This window comes from Capra hircus, chromosome 1 (assembly GCF_001704415.2).
Source record: "Capra hircus breed San Clemente chromosome 1, ASM170441v1, whole genome shotgun sequence".
NCBI classification, from domain to species: Eukaryota; Metazoa; Chordata; class Mammalia; order Artiodactyla; family Bovidae; genus Capra; species Capra hircus.
In genome coordinates this window covers 134,722,522-134,745,008 of record NC_030808.1, presented here as the reverse complement: position 1 = coordinate 134,745,008, position 22,487 = coordinate 134,722,522, and the positions used below count along the sequence as shown (strand labels likewise).

Here is a 22,487-nt window from a genome sequence, read left to right as displayed (position 1 = left end):
TCTGAGGCTCTTCATATCTGGGTATTCATTCAATCCATCAAAGAATCCTTGAACAGTTTACCCTCATGATAGTGGCCACACAGCAATGACCTACATTGACCTTTCATTCCTAGTTATTCTTGGAGACTGACTTAAGCCAAGTAAATAAAGATGCTTGCTTAGAAGGTTAGAAAACCCTTCAGCTAAAAGATGAAAGTTTTTGTGCATACTTGAAGGCAGTAATAATGACATGTAATTTGTATACCCAGGCTTCAACAATACGTGAACCGAGAACTTCCAGGTGTTCAAGCTGGATTTAGAAAAGGCAGAGGAACCAGAGATCAAATTGCCAACATCTGCTGAATCATAGAAAAAGCAAGAGAGTTCCAGAAAAACATCTACATCTGCTTCACTGACTACACCAAAGCCTTCAACTGTGTGGATCACCACAAACTGTGGAAAATTATTAAAGAGAAGGGAATACCACACCACCTTACCTGCCTCCTGAGAAATCTGTATGCAGGTCAAGAAGCAACAGTTAGAACCAGACATGGAACAACGGACTGGTTCAAAATTGTGAAAGGAGTACATCAAGGCTGAATAATGTCATCCTGCTTATTTAACTTATATGCAGAGTATACCATATGAAATGCCAGGCTGGATGAAGCAGAAGCTGGAATCAAGATTGCCGGAAGAAATATCAATAACCTCAGATATGCAGATGATGCCACATTAATGGCAGGAAGTGAAGAGGAACTAAAAAGCCTCTTGATGAAAGAGAAAGAGGAGAGTGAAAAGGCTGGCTTAAAACTCAACATTCAAAAAACTAAAATCATGGTTTCTGGTCCTATCACTTCATGGCAAATAGATGGGGAAACAATGGAAACAGTGACAGACTTTATTTTCTTGGGCTCCAAAATCACTGCAGATGGTGACTGCAGCCATGAAAATAAAAGACACTTGCTCTTTGGAAGAAAAAGTATGACAAGCCTAGACAGTATATTGAAAAGCAGAGACATTTCTTTGCTGACAAAGGTCTGTATAGTCAAAGGTATGGTTTTTCCAGTAGTTATGTACAGATATGAGAGTTGGACTATAAAGAAAGCTGAGTACGAAAGCATTGATGCTTTTGGACTGTGATGTTGGAGAAGGCTCTTGCAAGTCTCTTGGACTGCAAGGAGATCAAACCAGTCAATTCTAAAAGAAATCAAACCTTAATATTCATTGGAAGAACTGAATCTGAAGCTGAAGCTCCATTACTTTGGCTACCTGATATGAAGGTATCTATTATTGTTATTATTTTTTTTGATTGGGAGCAACTCAACTCTAAATTTCCATTCTGAAGATCAGCCCTGGGATTTCTTTGGAAGGAATGATGCTAAAGCTGAAACGCCAGTACTTTGGCCACCTCATGTGAAGAGTTGACTCACTGGAAAAGACTCTGATGCTGGGAGGGATTGGGGGCAGGAGGAGAAGGGGACGACCGAGGATGAGATGGCTGGATGGCATCATTGACTCGATGGACATGAGTCTGAGTGAACTCTGGGATTTGGTGATGGACAGGGAGGCCTGGTGTGCTGCGATTCATGGGGTCGCAAAGAGTGGGACACCACTGAGTGACTGAACTGAACTGAACTGAACTGAACTTTGAGGTAAACAAAAATTACATCTCATCAACTTAAGATTGACTCATAGGGGGATTTGTCAAGTGACCAGATAATCATTTAGATGCTTGGCATGTACACTTTGGAATCTGTGGCCTGTCACTAATGGAGGAAAGTGGCATTCATGAAGTTCATCCTGGTCTGAATGTAAGCACACAGACTTCTGAGCGCCTTTGAGATCTCCATCAGAGCTAGAAAACCAAGGACTGTCTGAACAGCGCTCAGACAATGTACACATCTCCATGTGACTAACTTTGATTGGGGAACGTGCTCAGAGAAGGCACACATCTCCACAAGACTAACTTCGATTGGGAGGGTGGGAAGGATTTGTAGCGTTAACTGTAGCTCAAGGATAAAAGCCATGTATAACCAAGTATAGGGCTTCCCTGGTGGCTCAGTGGTAAGGAATCCACCTGCCATTGCAGGAGATGCACTTTCAATTCCCAGGTTGGGCAGATCTGTTGGAGAAGGAAACGATAACCCACTCCAGTATTCTTGTCTGGGAAATCCCATGGACAAAGGAGCCTGGTGGGCAACAGTCCAAAGGGTCGCAGAAGAGTTGGACATGATTTAGCGACTGAGTAACAACATAACCAAGTGTGCTCTTTTTTAAAGAAGTAGAGTCTTACAAGAGAATCCGGTGCTGATGCCACTCTGGAACATGGTCTTGAGCCAGTAACCTCTGTGCTAGGTTCAAGAAAATATTCATTCAAGTTTGAACCACAATGGACTCTGTTGTGGTTCTTAAATGTTTACACTGTATCTCTAAGTTCTGTGAGGCAAATTAACTATATGTACTGTAGGTTATCTTTAAAAAAAAAATTCTTCAGTACAAAATTGTATCATATTATAAATGTACACATATCTTCAAAAGAAGTTAACAGTTTACACAGCATTGATAAAACTTTAGGTACTTGGATACTTAGTAATCATTTAAAAAGCCTGACTGCTTATGGTAGAACACTGATATAATGAACAAAGTATCTGGGATGGTTCTTTGAAAATGGAATATCCCATAATTTTTAAAAAGAAGAATGACTTACTCTGTCTTATTCTTAAGTAAAATGTGCCAATTAAACTTTTGTGGCCTATACAAATGAAACTAACTTCACAGCAAGAATAAACACCTTAACTAATACAATAATTTTCTAAAGGGAGATTTTTGTGCTGTGTGGTTCATATATTTTTAGATGCTGCTGGGGTAAATAATAGTTATATTGGATTATAGTTGCAAATCATTAGTCGCTTTTTTTTTCCTTTCTGCAGAGAAAACAGTCTTATCTAGAAGGAAAGACATTTAGGGGTTTTGTTTCTTTTACTGAGATAAACGATACTGTAAATTATACTTTTATAACTGAGTTATTTTTAGCCATTTGATTTTTTTTTAGTTTGTTGCCCCTTTGTGTTAACTGCTCTAATTTCAAACTGATGGTTCTTTAATTTTTTCTAATTAGATAAGTAAACATTTAAGTAAGAAAAAAAATAACACTATTCAAGTAAATTTAATGGTATAGCTCCATACACAGTCATTCATATATTTGTATATTCGGGTAAGCTGGAAGGAAATGTAACATTTAGAGGTTAAGGACTGGGGATTTGCTTTGTTTTCTTCATTCTGTGACCTACTTGAATTGTAAGGAAGTTAGTATAAAACTTACTTTTATTAGTAATCAGTTTATCAATAAATCACATCCATCACTGTTAAAACAAAACAAAAAATAAAATAAAAAAGCTTTACTGGATGCACAGTGGTGGCATGTTGAACAGAGAGAGGCAAAGGACAGAGGCAGGGATCTGATTAATAAATTTATACAAGTGAGCTTTAAAGGGGTCTTTTTAATAACTCTTCAGTGTAAACTATCACCTAAAGATCTTAATAATATTTATATTTATGTCACAATATTTTATATTATGGCAATATTATTCTACTACAGTTAAAAAAAGTCCCCAAGTGTACAATTACTGTATATAAAATGCACTGACAAAAAACACACACTGACTGCAACAAGTATCAGACTGAGTACATGTTGTTAATTCAACTTCAAAAATCAGCAATCTTTGGACACAGAGTGTCACACATGACTGAAAAGAGATCAATTCTACCATAAATCTGTCCTCAGATCTAATATTGGATGCCTACCAAGCCATCACATATATCTGCTATATACAGTACTTTCCTCCATGGTATCAGATGCTTTGACATTGCTCCATCAGAACAATGGGGCCATTTGAAGGGAATATTAAATAGAATGATAAGGATAAGGCAGGAAAGGAAAGAGATGTTCACAAGATCTCTTAAGGAAAATATCTATTCTCAGCTCAGTTCAGTCGCTCAGTCGTGTCTGACTCTTTGTGACCCCATGAGCTACAGCACGTCAGGCCTCCCTGTCTAACACCTACTCCCAGAGCCTACCCAAATTCATGTCCATTGAGTCAGTGATGCCATCCAACCATCTTATCCTCTGTCGTCCCCTTCTCCTCCTGCCCTCAATCTTTCCCAGCATCAGGGTCTTTTCAAATGAGTCAGCTCTTCATCAGGTGGCCAAAGTATTGGAGTTTCAGCTTCAATATAAGACCCTCCAATAAACAACCAGGACTGATCTACTTTAGGATAGACTAGCTGGATCTCCTTGCAATCCAAGGGACTCTCAAGAGTCTTCTCCAACACCACAGTTCAAAAGCATCAATTCTTCGGGGCTCAGCTTTCTTCACAGTCCAACTCTCACATCCATTTATAACCACTGGAAAAACCATAGCCTTGACTAGATGGACCTTTGTTGGCAAAGTAATGTCTCTGCTTTTGAAATATGCTGTCTAGGTTGGTCATTACTTGCCTTCCAAGGAGTACACATCTTTTAATTTCATGGCTACAATCACCATCTGCAGTGATTTTGGAGCCCAAAAAAATAAAGTCTGACACTGTTTCCACTTTTTCCTCATCTATTTGCCATCATGTGATGGGACCAGATGCCATGATCTGTTTTCTGAATGTTAAGCATTAAGCCAATTTTTTCACTCTCCTCTTTCACTTCCATCAAGAGGCCTTTTAGCTCCTCTTCACTTTCTGCCGTAACGGTGGTATCATCTGCCTATCTGAGGTTATTGATATTTCTCCTGGCAATCTTGATTCCAACTTGTGCTTCCTCCAGCCCAGCGTTTCTCATGATGTACTCTGCATATAAGTTAAATAAGCAGGGTGACAATATACAGACTTGACGTACTCCTTTTCCTATTTGGAACCAGTCTGTTGTTCCATGTCCAGTTCTAACTGTTGCTTCCTGACCTGCATACAAATTTCTCAAGAGGCAGGTCAGGTGGTCTGGTATTCCCATCTCTTTCAGAATTTTCCACAGTTTATTGTGATCCACACAGTCAAAGGCTTTGGCATAGTCAATAAAGCAGAAATAGATGTTTTTCTGGAACTCTCTTGCTTGTTCAATGATCCAGGGGATGTTGGTAATTTGATCTCTGGTTCCTTTGCCTTTTCTAAAACCGGCTTGAACATCAGGAAGTTCACGGTTCACGTATTGCTTAAGCCTGGCTTGGAGAATTTTGAGCATTACTTTACTAGCATGTGAGATGAGTGCAATTGTGCGGTAGTTTGAGCATTCTTTGGCATTGCCTTTCTTTGGGATTGGAATGAAAACTGACCTTTTCCAGTCCTGTGGCCACTGCCAAGTTTTCCAAACTTGCTGGCATATTGAGTGCAGCACTTTCACAGCATCATCTTTCAGGATTTGAAACAGCTCTACTGGAATTCCATCACCTCCACTAGCTTTGTTTGTAGTGATGCTTCCTAAGGCCCACTTGACTTCACATTCCAAGATGTCTGGCTCTAGGTGAGTGATCACACCATCGTGATTAACTGGGTCGTGAAGACCTTTTTTGTATAGTTCTTCTGTGTATTCTTGCCACCTCTTCTTAATATCTTCTGCTTCTGTTAGGTCCATATCATTTCTGTCCTTTATTGTGCCCATCTTTGCATGAAATGTTCCCCTGGTAGCTCTAATTTTCCTGAAGAGAGATCTAGTCTTTCCCATTCTATTGTTTTCTTCTATTTCTTTATATTGATTGCTGAGACAGGCCTTCTTATCTCTCCTTGCTATTCTTTGGAACTCTGCATTCAAATGGATATATCTTTCCTTTTCTCCTTTGCTTTTCGCTTCTCTTCTTTTCACAGCTATTTGTAAGGCCTCCTCAGACAGCCATTTTGCTTTTTTTGTATTTCTTTTTCCTGGGGATGTTTTGATTCCTGTCTCCTGTACAATGTCATGAACCTCTGTCCATAGTTCATCAGGCACTCCATCTATCAGATCTAGTTCTTTAAATCTATTTGTCACTTGCACTGTATAATCATAAGGGATTTGATTTAGGTCATACCTGAATGGTTTAGGAGAGAAATAACTTAATGGATTTAGTGGAATCCACTGAATGGATCAGTGGAGAAATAACTTAAGAAAGAATGAAGGGATGGTGCCAAAGCAAAAACAACACCCGATTGTGGATGTGACTGGTGATAGAAGCAAGGGCTGATGCTGTAAGAGCAATATTGCATAGGAACCTGGAATGTTAGGTCCATGAATCAAGGCAAATTGGAAGCAGTCAAACAGGAGATGGCAAGAGTGAACGTCGAAATTCTAGGAATCAGCAAACTAAAATGGACTGGAATGGGTGAATTTAACTCAGATGACCATTATATCTACTACTGCGGACAGGAATCCCTTAGAAGAAATGGAGAAGCCATTATAGTCAACAAAAGAGTCTGAAATGCAGTATTTGGATGCAATCTCAAAAATGACAGAATGATCTCTGTTCATTTCCAAGGCAAACCATTCCATATCACAGTAATCCAAGTCTATGCCCCAACCAGTAATGCTGAAGAAACTGAAGTTGAATGATTCTATGAAGACCTACAAAACCTTTTAGAACTAATACCCAAAAAAGATGTCCTTTTCATTATAGGGGACTGGAATGCAAAAGTAGGAAGTCAGGAAACACCTGGAGTAACAGGCAAATTCGGCCCTGGAGTACAGAACGAAGCAGGGCAAAGGCTAATAGAGTTTTGCCAAGAGAACACACTGGTCATAGCAAACACCCTCTTCCAACAACACAAAAGAAGACTCTACATATGGACATCACCAGATGTCATCGAAATCAGATTGATTATATTCTTTTCAGCCAAAGATGGAGAAGCTCTATACAGTCAGCAAAAACAAGACTGGGAGCTGACTGTGGCTCAGATCATGAATTCCTTATTGCCAAATTCAGCCTTAAATTGAAGAAAGTGGGGGAAACCACCAAACCATTCAGGTATGACCAGATCAAATTTAGTCTCAAGGAGAGCCAAACACAGAAAATGTATTGAGGGCAACTACTTGATCACAAGACAAGAAATGGTCACTCTGAAACTATGTTAATTATTCCCAAGGTAAATCCACTTATTCCTCATTCTCAGGAAATATTAGGTCTATTTCATAAAACTAAACAACATATTTCTTAATGTTAATATTAAACTTTAAATCCTTATTTCCTAATGTCTCAATGATCTTTCATTTCTGCAGCTTTTCCTAACATCTTTTAGCCAATCCATCTTAATATAAATTTAATATTTAAATAGTAAGTCCAGGATTTCCCTGGTGGTACAGTGGTTAGGACTCCACCTGCCAATGCAGAGGACACAGGTTCCATCCCTGGTTTGGAAAGATTTCACATGCCACAGAGCAACCAAGCCCGTGCCCACAGCTACTGAGCCCATGTGCTGCCACTGCTAAAGCCTAGAGCCTGTGCTCTGCGACAAGGAAAGCTGAGGCACCTCAGTGAGATGCTTACCCAGTGTGACCAGAGAATGGCCCCCACTCTCTGCAACTAAAGAAAACCTGTGCAAAGCAACGAAGATCCAGTGCAACCAAAAATAAACAAAAAGTACATCTGTAAGATTGTTGATGTATAAAATGTCAACCATAATGGAAACAAAATAAGTAATGGGACTCTTAAGTATTATTCAAAAATTAATAAGGAGGGAATAGCATAAAATGGAACGTTTTCTGTTCTTTTAGAAATAATAAGCCTTCTCTGAAAACTATAGCGCTCTCTCTGATACCACAGTATCACAGCAGTTCAGAAGACCACTCTTCCTGGGCATATTACGAACATGAGTTTCTCCTGCTTGAGTCTGTTCAGGATTGTGGCAGTGACTGTCCATGGCACTGGGAAAATAGGAGTAATTTAAGAAGCACTCTACATCAAACAGAATATCTGGATAACTTACAGATTTCTCTCCTTCTAGAAATAATCTCTAATATTCACAAAAAAAATAACGTCAATGAATACAAAGTGTTAGTCACTCAGTAATGTCCGACTCTTTGCAACCTCATGGACTATAGTCTGCCAGGCTCCTCTGGCCATGGGACTTTCCTGGCGAGAATACTGGAGTGGGTTGCCATTCCCTTCTCCAGACAATCTTCCCAACCCAGGGATCAAATTCAGGTCTCTCGTATTGCAGGCAGATTCTTTACCATCTGAGCCACCAGGGAAGCCCACTTTTCATATGCCCTGCACCCTAAAAACTGTTCAAATACCTTAAAGGATCTCCTCATTGCCACAAACTACACTGATAAGACCAGCATGGAAATCATTTCCTTGATTTGTTTTTCCCAAGAAAATGCTTTTTAAACACTATGTAACACCACAAAGACAAGAAAACTAGCATGAAAAACTCTTAATTGTACATTCCTGCTTGCATTTGTCTCTTAATAGAAGGTAGCCTGTTAGCAGAATTATGTTAGCTACTAAAATTAGCTAAATAATTCAAAGAAGATATAAATCAAAAAATCTGTTCTCAAATAAAGGAAAAGCAAGTTACCAAAAAAAAAAAAAAAAAAAATCTATGGCAGTACCACATCAAAATATAAACAGAATAAAAACAATATCCAGAAATTCTTAAGAATGGTTAGGGTGACATCATATCTTAGAATAATATTAGAGATTTATAATTAGTCAAATCTAATTGTGCATATTTCCTACGTTCAACAGTTAAAAGCTTATATTAACATTATAAGAATGTCGACATAGTGAAATATTGAATCCTTCCAGTAAAAACTGTTAAAACACAAGCCAGAAATGCAATGTATTATTTTTAAGATGGAAAACATTAACGTATTTCCAAGGAGAATTTTTAAATATAAAGGAATGCAAAAATATTAAGGGTCTTTTAAAGGGCAGAGAAAATGTCCCTTCTAAGGCAGTAATATCATTTGTTAAATGTTACATTAAATGTAATAGCTAAAACAGGTATTTTACATGCATAGATATTGTGGTGGGAAGGGAGGTTACATTACTTGTGACTCTGAATGAAGTTTTACAGCCCAAAAGTAGACTGTTAAATATAGTTTTTTAAAATCCCAACTCCAGGAGAATGGACACATGTATATGTCTGGCTGAGTCCTTTTGCTGTCCACCTGAAACTATCACAACATTATTAAACAGCTATATGCCAATATAAAATAAAAAATTTCAAAATTAAAAAAAAAAACAACCAACTCCATCCATAAAGGAAAAGTGGGATCAGAATACATGATTATACATTTTCAATACCAAAGTTAAAAGGCAATTTAACACATGTGCTTTAATATAAGAATTCAAAAAATATTCAGTCTCACATAACTGAAAGGCTAGATTTTTACACTAAATAAGTCCCATTAGAGTCATAGGACACAGAAAGGTATTTCCATTCCTTTCAATCTCAATTATCCAAGACAAAAGATACTTAAGGGAAAAATACATCTATCTTAAAAGAAATGACATTATAAGAATCTAAAATAGAAAAATCTGAACCTTTTAGGATCTGACCACGTTAAATGTAAACTGACAGGTATGCTCACTATCATACTGCTCCGAAGAACTTGGGTCACACAGATATTTCAAGTTTATGCTAAGGCACACTAAAAGTAGAGATGATTTTAAAGTAATTTTCCTGTTAAGCTTCTTACCAATAAGACTGTGGTGATTTTTAAAAATAAAGCCATCAAGTGATTAAATAACAGGGTATTTGGTATAACTCTATCCTGATGGAAGGCAAGTTCTCATATAGGAACTCTTGTAAAATTTGTAAAATATCATAACAGTAAGAATAACTGATCCTATGATTTTGAAATATTTGCTTAACTAAGCAATGTATGCTCCACATGGACTTCGCCAGTTAATACAGCACAGTGTATCAAGCTGAAGAGATGTAGATCATATTGGTTAGAAATGTATTATTAACTGAAACCTCATTAGTTGAAGTGTATCATCCAATTTTTACTCTGGAGTTCCTGTGAAATATGCAATGTGTTACTAAAAATATCTCCTTAAAAATTTTCCTAATGCGGTTTAAATATACAATGGAATACTTACACAGAAATAAGCAGATACATTAAGTTAAGCAGGCATATCTGGGGGTTTTCACTGTGCAAGCAAACAGTACCATCATGCATACCCCTCTGAAAATTTTTCCAATAATCAAACAATCCCCAATCTCTTGAAGCTACATGGCATTCATGAAGACTGTAATCTCAGAAATATCTTTGGGTTTCCTGCCTGTTAGACTAGTTTTGAGTTCACCATGACTGCCACCTCATGTCTGCTAAGGCAACTATGCTACATTTCAGTGAGTAATAAAATCATAACATTTCAAAACCAACCACTGAAAAGAATATTAACATCCAAAAGAGATGAATGAATTAATCTTTCAAATCAACTATGGAATGATATTTTCAAAGAAAATGTAAGGAAAGTTTCTTTTACTTTTCTGTATTTAAAAGTGTTCATATGCAGCTACCAGGTTAGTAGTTATAACTTGATTGACTATTTTTATAGCCCCTTTACATGAGTGTTTACTTCTCCTTTGAAAAGAATTAGTAGAAACTTAAGCAGGTTATCTATAATTTAACAGTAAACTTGCCTTGTTTATGTTTATGAATAGACTGTGAGGCTAATAAAGCCAATTTGAGTTCTTTTAAAAAAATAATAATAAAAAAAATAAAAGTGTTCATATGTAGGCTTTCCTACTACAGAGGTGAATTTGAAAACCACACAGCTCTAATTCAACCGATATTATGTTTTAGAATTATGTTCTAACACCAAAGTTAAATTCAGTTTTCGCCCCCATGAAAACAGTTTTGCTTAGTGTAGAAACTGGTATTTCATCTACTATGCAGAACTTCTGAACACAGGTTTGGCAACCTGAAGAACAGGTACTTGCGTATAACTGGTCCTTACTGTCATTCAACACAGCAGCTGCGTGCTGGCCTAGATTCTGCCTTCCTTTTTAAAAATATTATTTGAGAAACACAAACATAAAAAACAAGAAAGCGACCCCTCCTTCCCTGCAAAGAAGTCCAGGTTCTCTTTATGTAACTATAGAGTCATGTAAGCTGTTTCGTGTATCTGTACTGCTTTACTTGGGATTTTAACTTTGTGACATTAATGTTAGAGAAGTTTTATTATCACAGCTCTGGAAGAACAGACTAGACCTAGTTCCCCACTGCATACAAGCTGAACCCTCAGGGCTCAGTATCTAAGAATCAGCATTTATTTCTCCCACTTCCACCCATTCTCCAGCAGAACCCACGCCTCTGGCTGGGAAAGACTGTGGCAACATGAAGCTAGTTTCTATCCACTATTAACCTTTGCAGCTGCTCCATGAAGAATAAAACATCCTTCTTATCATCATCCATATTTTTTTCTAATATTTATTTTTGTTTGGCTGCACTGGGTCTTAGTTGCATCATGCGGGATCTTGAGCTGTAGCCTGCAAACTGTTAGTTTCGCCATGTGGGATCTAGCTCCCTGACCAGGGATCGAAACTGGGCCCCTGCATTGGGAGCACCGAGTCTTAGCCACTGGACCACCAGGGAAGTTCCCATCATCCATATTTACTCTGCCCATCTGACAAGTGTCAGATAAGTTGTTTTACTTTTTTTTTCCAGAGAGTAGCTGACTTTAAATTAAGTTAAAAAAGTATTTTGTAGATATGCATAATGGAAGACCTTCATTTATAGGAAAAAAAAAAAAACCTTTAAAAAGTACATACGTAAATTGTTCATTCACATCAAGTGAGCACATTTTATCAAGACGCTTGGTTTGCAGAAAGGCACAATATATCAAATAGCCAACCTAACTTCTGACAAAGGAAAAACAAACTTTAAGTAAAAGATTATCATAACAAGAGAGGGTTTCTCCCCAAATAAATCATTCTCATTTCAAAGGTTTTAAACTGGAATACCTGCCCTCAACAAGGAAATATTAAATAACCTCAATTACTGAAGGGTGGATTGAATGGTGGCAACAAAGATATGTCCACATTCTAATCCCTGAAACCTATAAATATCACCTTATATGACAAAAGATGTGATTAAATTAAGGACCTTGAGAGTAGCAACTTCTGGATTTTGAGGTGAGTCCTAAATGCAATCATACATATCACTGTAAGAGAGGCAGAGGGAGTTTTGAGAGACCAGCACATGGAGCATAGACGATATGAACATGGAGCAGAGAGATGCGACCACAAGGCAAGGAATGCCAACAGCCACCAGAAGCTGGAAGAGGCAAGGAAAGTTTCTCCCTTGGCAGCTCTGGAGGGAGTATGGTCCTCCCCACACCCTAATTTCAAACCTGTGACTTCCGGAATTCAGTTGTGAAAGAATAAATCTCTGCTGTTTTACCACCAAGGGTATAACAACAGCAGTCACAGGACACTAATACACTGAGAAAGTGTGTATTAAATGAGAAGTCCTTAAACGACACAAACTTAGTAAAAGGGTAACCCTAAACAAATCGCTGAGACCCAGGATACAATGATATGGTAAGTCCAATTTTTACAGCTGAAACTTTGAAGCTAATTACCCTACAAAATTTTACATGCAACACTAACAGATCCTGGTTGATACAGGGGACTTGTAAGCAGAAGTTTTACCCAATCTCTAAACATTCAGCTATAATAATGAAGTGCAGTGAACAAGACACAGAAAAACAATTTTCCAAATCCAACTAAAACGTGACAGAAATTAAAAACAATTAAAATAGCTACAAAATACACAACAATAAATGTGGCTTCTGAAACTATACATCACTAAATTTAAAGGATCCCACTATATGATCTCCTTGAATGAGCAGAACCACCTAGACACTGACAAGAGGGAAGAGAATGACATCTGGGGAATTATAAATTATACAGGCCATAAAACCTGGAAGAGGTCATTTGGAAAAAAAAAAAAGAAAACAATAAATCTTTACTATCTGACAGCCACTTAGTCACTCTGAGACTTAAATAGCCTATCTTCAATATCATTACCTTTAAAACTGGGATGGTGTCTATCTCTCTCTCACAGGTTATTCTGAGGATGGAATGAGATTACACACAGTGATGGTCCCACAGTTTGGGTCACAGCTCGTCTCCACAAATCAGCTGACAGGGAGCTAACTACACTTGCTTTCTGAATAAAAAGTCTGGGGGAACAGATACTAGATTTTAAAAAGTGGAAAACACTCTAAACGTGTTTGGAGCCTCTTCCACATTTTGTTGCTATACGGGCGTCTCAGCACTTACCACATCACTAGCGCTGGAGAACTCATTATTAACCAGACTTTCAAGAGCCATCCACCTAACCGGCCTGTTTTCATTGTCTCCCAAACAATGATAGTCCATGGGGAACAAGTCTCTAGAGAGGGCATTGTCTGTGATCTTAACTTGAAGTGTGTCATCAATGCTGAAAAGGAAAGACATGAACATCAAATACAATCAGCATGTTGAAAAAAAAAAGGAACACAGTCACTATTAAATACAACACAATCCCCACTGACTCCTCGAGAGAACCCCAAATCTAGGGAGCGCTAAACATCAAACCACAGTGACAAGTCATGGCACCTACACGCAGTTCCTAGCAGCCAGGTCTTTGTGGATGACTTCCCTTCTGGCCAGATAGCTCATTCCACAGGCAATCTGAATAGCCATGTGGACCAGGTCTTGCTGAGAAATTGCCTGAGGTAACAGAAAATGACAATGCTTGTGGTTAGCACAAAAACATTGATGGTAGTTGTTTATTTTATCCCACATCTTACTCTATCCCCAAATACTTTATACCTGCACATTGAGTTTTAAAAAGCTACTTTTTGACTAAGAATATGTTTCCATAGCTTATACTTATATCCACTATAGTCCTTACTGTTGACCATTTAGTTTACTATTTCTCATCTGTTAAGCATATCACACCAACATCCAGAATATACAGCAGTGGCTCAATAAACATCTGATCAATGAATGCTGAATTCTCCAGGTAATATTTCTAATGTGTATAATTAAATAACTTGTTATTTTATAGGAGGTTATCCTCTAGGGACCATTTTCAAACTAATGCAAGTTTACAGCTAACTCTGAGGTGCTCTCTGAAGCCAGTGTGCCCGTAAGGAATGAAATTTTCCCGCACATGATGCTGATGGACACAGCCTCCAACAACTTGTTGGAAATCCTGGTTATCAAATTATTCCCCACAATGTATACCTCTGGCTATCACCAGTTTTTTGGGGGGAGTACAACCTCTGTAAGGTCTATTTTCATTTCTAGAAGAAAGATCTAGCGCAAGTACCTTCAAAGAATTATCAGGAAAATGACTGAGATGGTGTTATAGAGGGTCTGAGGTGGTTATGAATAACACACATGGCTACACAGGGAAAACCTTCAGCACCAGCCTCAAGACAGGAATCACAAACCATCTTCCTCTAAATCAACAGGTTAGCAACACCTTCTGGTTCAGTGTGAGTTTCTTTTTGCAGACTTCTAAACAGTTTGTATTCAAGAATGTTAACATCTACTTTCAAAGATATTATTTAGAAGCTACTGGCAAATAATTGGTATTTGGGCAAATTTTTCTCACCTGCGGATTATTGGCCTCTACTAATTTGCACTGCCGTAAAAACAATTTAAGATTCCCCCAATTCATGTAAGGCAATATCACCATGGGCTTTTCTCCTTCTTCTATACACACATTGGTAATAGGAAGAAGATTTCTATAAAATAATAAGAAATCAGGAGAAAACAAGTGAAATCTGAAACTTCAGGGGGCTATTTTTAATTAAAAGTAGTAAAATAAAGGTAACCTAAAAGAAAACAACAAATTCTCAAACTTATTTGAAAACACATAACCATTTAAAATGTAAAATTATAAAGCTCTTTTAGAATAGATTTTAATGCTTCCCAAGTATCCACTTTCTTGATAGGGAAAAAACTCAAAAGCTGTTTCCTGCGGACTAGATTCTTCTAAGATACTTCTCTAGCCACACTAAATCATTACTCTAAAGGGTAATCAGAGAGACCAAAAGATGACTTGATGATGAGCATATGATAATAGCTTACTTGGTTCATTATCAACACTTTTAAAAAAAAAGGGCCCCAATGCAGTCTACAGAAAAGAATATGATAATCAAGAGCCTGAAACTATCTCACAAAGCCAAAGAGTTCTTAGCAGTTCACATGAGATTTCTAAATCCTAAATTTACCATTTACTGTCTGGGTGACCATCTTTCTTGGCCTTAGTTTCCACACCTCTAACATAGGGACACCCCCAACCATAAAAAGTTGCTGTGATATGCAAAAAGCCAAGCATGTAATTGAAAAAAAAAGAATTGTTCCTTTTTAAATCTCCAGGGCAGACATAAATACATACATCCTCTGCCTAGTGACATCTCTTCCATTGGTACTGGAAATAATTTTTCCCAAAGTTATATAACTTTTTACATAATTATTAATACCTCATTTCCCCCACTAAGCTGAAAGTTCCTAGATGGCAAAAACTAAAGTGAACTTTCTAAAATACCCAATGCTTTGTATTCTGTGCCAAAGAAATAAGCATTTAATAAATATCTAAAAAATAACACCAAACAACAACCTTAAAAACACTTCTCCTTAACTTAGAAAATTGTCTCTAAGCATATTCGTAAGGAAACATTATTTAACATAAAGCTATATGAACAAGGATAGTTAATGCAGGATTATTAGTAAAAAGTTGCAAACAACATGATTGTCCAAAAATAAGAAAGTACAGCCAAATAATAGGCTAGTATACAAAACAAACAGTCACAAAAAGATGCTATGAGAATATGAGTAAAAGCTTACATTATAGGAAAACAAGATACAAAATTCACACATTTGCAGGATAATTACAAATACAGTAGAAGAATAGTAAAACTCTGCACAAAAATGTGCCAGAGTTGTTGTCTGAGTTATGGGACTTTAGATCATTCCTACCTTGCTTTTCTGTATTTGCTACGTTGTTTCAATTGAGTATATATTTATCAAAACCACAGTCACACAATTTTGGCCTAACAGTGCACAAGTGAAAGCTATGGGCCCCCCTTCTGCTGTGCAGGAGCTACTAAGATGGAAAGCACTGATCCTGTAGAGCCAGGAAAATGAGGACTAGATCAGTACATTTGTATGTGGTAACCTCTCTGTAAGGCTTCTTGCTTGTATTATAGCCTGGGAGTGGCAGCGATGATTAGTTCCACTTCACAGGGGAGGTAATCCATGCAGGGGTAAGTGATAAGGGTATCTGCCAAGAACAGCAGCAAGCACATGAAGGAAAAAGCCAAGTCTTCAACTGATTCTAAAACCCTGTTTTCCCCTCGATCATTGGATATTCCCTACCAGGGGAGCAAGACAGAGCTTCTTTTCACACCAAGTCCCATACATCCTAAAATGACTGCAGCAGGAGGACTGGAGGGAGGTGATCAAAAGGTACAGACTTCTCATTATAAGTACAGAAGTGAAGTCGCTCAGTCGTGTCTGACTCTTTGCGACCCCATGGACTGTAGCCCGCCAGGCTCCTCTGTCCATGGGATTCTCCAGGCAAGAATACTGGAGTGGGTTGCCATTTCCTTCTCCAGGGGATCTTCCCAACCCACTGATTGAACCCAGGTCTCCTGCATTGCAGGCAGACACTCTACCCTCTGAGCCAACCTGATGACTACAGCTAATACTGCTGTAGAATGTACAGGAAAGTGGTTGAGAGTAAACCTAAGAGCTCTCAGCACAAGGAGGAAACTTTTTTCCTTTATTCTTTCCCTTTTATTGTATCTATATAAGAAGATAATGTTAGCTGAATGTACTGCAGTAATCATTTCACAATATATATAAATCAAACCATCATGCTGTATGTTTGAAACTTATACAGTGATATGTCAATTATTTCTCAATAAAAGTGGAAAAAATGATGAACAGGTGTGAACTCAGGTTTAAGTGAACCTACTATGACTTCAGAGGTATGTGAAAGAGCTGTCCAATCTATTAAACTTTCAAAATTATTTTTCTGCTCCTTTCTTAATGACTGAAATTCACTGAGCAGAGTTAAAGGACTCTGACTCAAGCACAGTAAGTTTGCTGGATGAGATCAAAGCATTTACCCTTTATTTAAAAGCCCTCCAGGAGAAATAACAAGCTGCACAAAAATGTTTCACATAACAGATGGCTGCTCTTCATTTTGCCCAGTTTATAAAGGGAAAGATGATAAAGAGGAAGGTCTGGGATCTATAAAAAGAGTAGATGGGAGCAGAAGCAGGTGTATAAAGGAAAGGTAGGTTCTGGGGGGAGTCGAGACAAGAACTAGTACAATTCTCCATCTTGCCGAGTGGGCCTGCAGAGTGAGAGCCATGAGGCATTCAGCAAAGTGCCTACCATCAGGCACTCTTGGGCCTACGGAGAGTCAAACCACAAGAAAAATAGTTCAAGTACTTTTTATGAAGCAGTCCTAATGGAATTTAAGTAAGCTGATAGCTATCTTTTATTTATACAGCTATTTTAACTTACAATAAAAATTATTCTCAAAAATTCCACTGGAAAAAGGAATGAACAGAATTTCAAAATGCTCTAAAATATTTCAGTCCTTTACAACTCTTAATCATAGAAGGTAAAAAATAAAGTAAACATGATGAATTACATACCAAACCTAGTTTTTTTAAAAAGGGTAAAATCAGAAACCAGGCATCATTTGTGGCTGAGTATATTGAGTTTGCTTGATAAATTCTATAATCTGATTACTAAAGATCAATATCTGATTTTTAACCCTCATGCTTGGCAGCATTCCAAGTGCAAAATGGGCACTTAATAAAGGAGAACAAAACAATGAATAAACAAATGCATAAACATAGCCATGAGCAGTCCAGACAGCTCAGTTCAGTCGCTCAGTTGTGTCCGACTCTTTGCAACCTATGGACTGCAGCACACCAAGATTCCCTGTCCATCAGCAACTCCTGGAGTGCTCAAACTTACGTCCATCAAGTCGGTGATGCCATCCAACCATCTCATCCTCTGTCGTCCCCCTCTCCTCCTGCCTTCAATCTTTCCCAGCATCAGGGTCTTTTCCAATGAGTCAGTTCTTCACATCAGGTGGCCAAAATATTGGAGCTTCAGCCTCAGCATCAGTCCTTCCAATGAATACTCAGGACTGATTTCCTTTAGGATCAACTAGTTTGATCTTCTTACAGTCCAAGGGACTCTCAAGAGTCTTCTACAACACCACAGTTCAAAAGCAACAGTTTTTCAGTGCTCAGCTTTCTTTACAGTCCAACTCTCACATCCATACATGACTGCTGGAAAAACCATAGCTTTGCTAGACAGACCTTTGTCAGCAAGGTAACGGCTCTGCTTTTTAATATGCTGTCTAGGTTGGTCACAGCTTCTCCCAAGGAGCAAGTCTTTTAATTTCATGGTTGCAGTCACCATCTGCAGTGATTCTGGAGCCCAAGAAGATAAAGTCTGTCATTGTTTCCATTGTTTCACTACCTATTTGCCATGGAGTGATGGGACCAGATGCTATGATCTTAGTTTTCTGAATGTTGAGTTTCAAGCCAGCTTTTTCACTCCTCTCTTTCATTTTCATCAAGAGGCTCTTCATTTCTTCTTCACTTTCTGCCATAAGGGTGGTGTCATCTGCATATCTGAGATTATAGATATTTCTCCCAGAAATCTTGATTCCAGGTTGTGCTTCATCCAGCCCAGTATTTCGCATGATGTACTCTGAGTATAAGCTAAATAAGCAGGGTGACAATATGCAGCCTTGACATACTCCTTTTCCTATTTGGAACCAGTCCACTGTCTGGTTCTAACTGTTGCTTCTTGACCTGCATACAGATTTCTCAGGGGGTAGGTCAGGTGGTCTGGTATTCCCATCTCTTGAAGAATTTTCCCAAGTTTGTTGTGATCTACACAAAGGCTTTGGTGTAACCAATGAAGTAGATGTTTTTCTGTAACTCTCTTGCTTTTTTGATGATCCGATGGATCTTGGCAATTTGATCTCTGGTTCCTCTGTCTTTTCTAAATCCAGCCTGAACATCTGGAACTTCACAGTTCATGTACTGTTAATGACCGGCTTGGAGAATTTTGAGCATCACTTTGCTAGCGTGTGAGATGAGTGCAATTGTGCAGTAGTTTGAACATTATTTGGCATTGCCCTTCTTTGTGATTGGAATGAAAATTGACCTTTTCCAGTCCTGTGGCCACTGCTGAGTCTTCTCAGCATTCGACTTCACATTCCAAGATGTCTGGCTCTAGGTGAGTGATCACACCATCGTGGTTATCTGGGTCATGAAGATCTTTTTTGTACAGTTCTTCTGTGTATTCTTGCCACCTCTTCTTAATATCTTCTGCTTCTGTTAGGTCCATGACACTTCTGTCCTTTATGGTGCCCATCTTTGCATGAAATGTTCCCTTGGTATCTCTAATTTTCTTATAGTCTAGACATCAGGAGTCAAAAAGAAATGTATTGTAGACCCTAGTCCCCTTATAAATGAAATAAATTCCTACCATGAGTAGAAAGAACCATATACATTCTACATATTAACAATGTATTTTGCTAATTTAAAACCTAGGAGTCCTGGTATCACTTTATGACTGGAAGGAACAATTAATCAGGATCAAACCATAACCTATCTTTAGAAGACTGCCCCTAATCACTGAACGTGCAGTAACAAATAACCCTAATTCAGTAAGTCATCCCATTCCACCATCTAAGCGTATCTTGCTAAGTCGCTTCAGTCATGTCCGACTCTATGTGACCCCATAAACAGCAGCCCACCAGGCTCCTCCATCCACAGGATTCTCTAGGCAAGAATACTGGAATGGGGTGCCATTTCCTTCTCCAAAGTGTATCTTGTGGCTACTAATTCATCCTAGTTGGATTCTGGAAAATCCAGCTTAAAGCTGCCTGAGAAAATGCTACAAATGCTTGCTGTGAACATTTGTCAGCCAGAGCACCTTTGGGCTACCATGGATATGAAACTGCTTCGTGAGAAAATTCTGGCTTTGTCTATTTTTATCCCTGCCACCCACTTTTGTGCTGATGTGGTGCAGATCTTTCATCAGAGTAAGAATACTAGCTAAGCACCTAAGTATTAGGTTAATATTATACACTAGTATTTAACATTTTGGTTCTTCCCCCAAGGGTCAGCATGATAAATAAAGTACTCCCAACACTGTCAACAAGAACACTTCCCAGTTCATCATTACCCAGTTCTTATCTTGTTACTCAGAGGAAATAAAATGTAGCTTTTTTCAGAAAATATAATCTAAGGAATGAGTTATCTATCCATTCCTCTTCAAATGAGTTCTATTCTTGGATTAGATGAGTGAATCAGGCCAATGGAAGGTCATATTCTTAAAAGCACACGACTTTAATCCTTCAAAAGGACATTTTTAGTTCCTCATTACTGTGTGGTCAATTTTTTTCAAAAGTCTCTGGCTGCTTTATTTTCAATGTTCATTAACTTAATCAATGTCCCAAATATATGATAAACCTAATGAGACATCTGTCTCAGAGTATGAAGCCAGAAAATCTTTTCTCCGCCAGGAAACATGTACATTTCCTTCTCTTCTAATACTGAGATATAACAAATTGTAATACTTCCTTCAGCCTTGCTTGCCCAGAAGCCAAGAGTTGCTTTGTCTCCTTATTGTTGGCTTTTCCAGCATCACAATGCCAAAAAACTCAGTTTCGTTTTCATTACCATTTTTTTTATCTTACCATAGCTGCCTTTTTACATCCTCAAATTCTTTTGAATATGAACTGAAGTATAAATAAAATTCAAAAATAAAACTGCACATTTTTTTGCAGAACTCAAGTAACTGCTCAAAGTACACAGAAATTACAATGTGTAATACCTTTTGCACATATTACTTTATTTTTTCCTAGAAGTCTATAAATATCTTCCAATAAGGATGGTCACCCTCCCATTTTTCAAACATAAGTGACCAAATTTCCAGTAGGCACACAAAATAAACTGACTCTGTACAGTGCTTTACATCAACAACAAACACGTTGTCCAAACACTGATACCGCTACATAATGTGATACTATAATTATGCCCCTTTTGGCTCAGAAGTTAGAATATCTTGTTATAGCTCTGCAAAAGGACTGCTATCAAGCTTTTAAAAAATTTTCTTCATATAATAGAACTATATGTATCTTTAAAAAAATCATACTGAAAACTAATGATGAGACTAGTTAAATAAAATTTGATGCCCCATTTAATGAACTACAAGTAGTCTTTTAAAATGGATATGAATCTAGTTACTTACATGAAAAGTTAAATACATTATTTTGCTATAACAAGAAGGATGCTAACCTCATTAAAGATAATAGTATTGTGATTTTGCAGGAAAATATTCTCAACGTTTTGGAAAACTGCATGCTAGAAATGCATCAAAAGTGCTGAGATATCCAATTTAGTTTAAAATATTTCCACAATCACAAATACCTATCTATCTGTATCTATCTAAATAAATGAATGATACAGACATGCACAGCACAAACGGCAAAATGTAAACTATCAATGAATTTAAGCTGTGGGCTTATTGGTGTTTCTATTCTGGTCTTTGGTACTCTACATTGGAGGTCCCCAACCTGTGTGGCACCAGGGACTGGATTTGTGAAAGACAATTTATCCACAGATGTGGCGGGGGCAAGGGGATTCAGGTGGTAAACTAAGCAAAGGGGAGCGGGAGATGAAGCTTTGCTAGATCACCCGCCATTCACTTCCTGTCATGCAGTCCAGTTCCTAACAGGCCTGGGGACCCCTGCTCTAGATGCGCAAAATTTCCTAACAAATATTTTTTTAGCATATGTATATCATTATTCTACTTTTTAAAGGGAAATATACACATAAATATTAGCCCTTTCCTGAAAGCTCAGCTATAATTGCCTAGATGTGAGCTTATACACTCTTCTTTACATTTTATTATGTTTTTAAATTTGGTGCAATGAGCATGCATTTCATTTTTATATTCAAGAAAAAAATTAAGCTATTCCAAAAAGGCTTTCAATTAAGAACACACTATAACATTTTTTAAAAACATAGCATACTATGTTACCAAGTGTACTTAACACTTAAATGCTGAGTGGTTTCTGCTCTTACCTGTGATGAAGACCTCGGAGCTTACAACTTTCGGTGAGCATCATTGTCACCTGAATTTCAGAAGCTTGATCTGTATATAAAGAAAAAAGTATTGTCATATATAGTATGATGATATTACACTTATGACACCAATATTTTCTGATATTAGTAAGGAACTATCTCAAAGAAGGCTGAGAGCCAAAGAATTGATGCTTTTGAATTATGGTGCTGAAGAGGACTCTTGAGAGTCTCTTGGGCTGGAGAGCAAAACAGTCAATCCTAAAGGAAATTAACTCTGAATAATCACTGCAAGTACTGTTGCTGAAGCTGAAGCTCCAATACTTTGGCCACCTGATATGAAGAGCTGACTAACTGGAAAAGACCCTGATGCTGGGAAAGATTAAAGGCAAGAGAAGAAGGGGGCTA

General features: G+C 37.8%; 1 protein-coding gene across 2 annotated transcripts in view; it reads right to left on the bottom strand.

The window, feature by feature from the left end:
- Window positions 1–22,487, bottom strand: part of RYK (receptor-like tyrosine kinase) — a 111,270-nt gene that overhangs the window by 20,275 nt on the left and 68,508 nt on the right. For both annotated transcript variants that reach the window (XM_018051063.1, XM_018051054.1), the window contains exons 10-13: window positions 22,083–22,152; window positions 14,555–14,687; window positions 13,553–13,662; window positions 13,231–13,390 (exon numbers count right to left, since the gene is read on the bottom strand). In XM_018051063.1, the coding sequence (XP_017906552.1) occupies window positions 13,231–13,390; window positions 13,553–13,662; window positions 14,555–14,687; window positions 22,083–22,152 (473 nt within the window). The remainder of the gene's footprint in view (window positions 1–13,230; window positions 13,391–13,552; window positions 13,663–14,554; window positions 14,688–22,082; window positions 22,153–22,487) is intronic.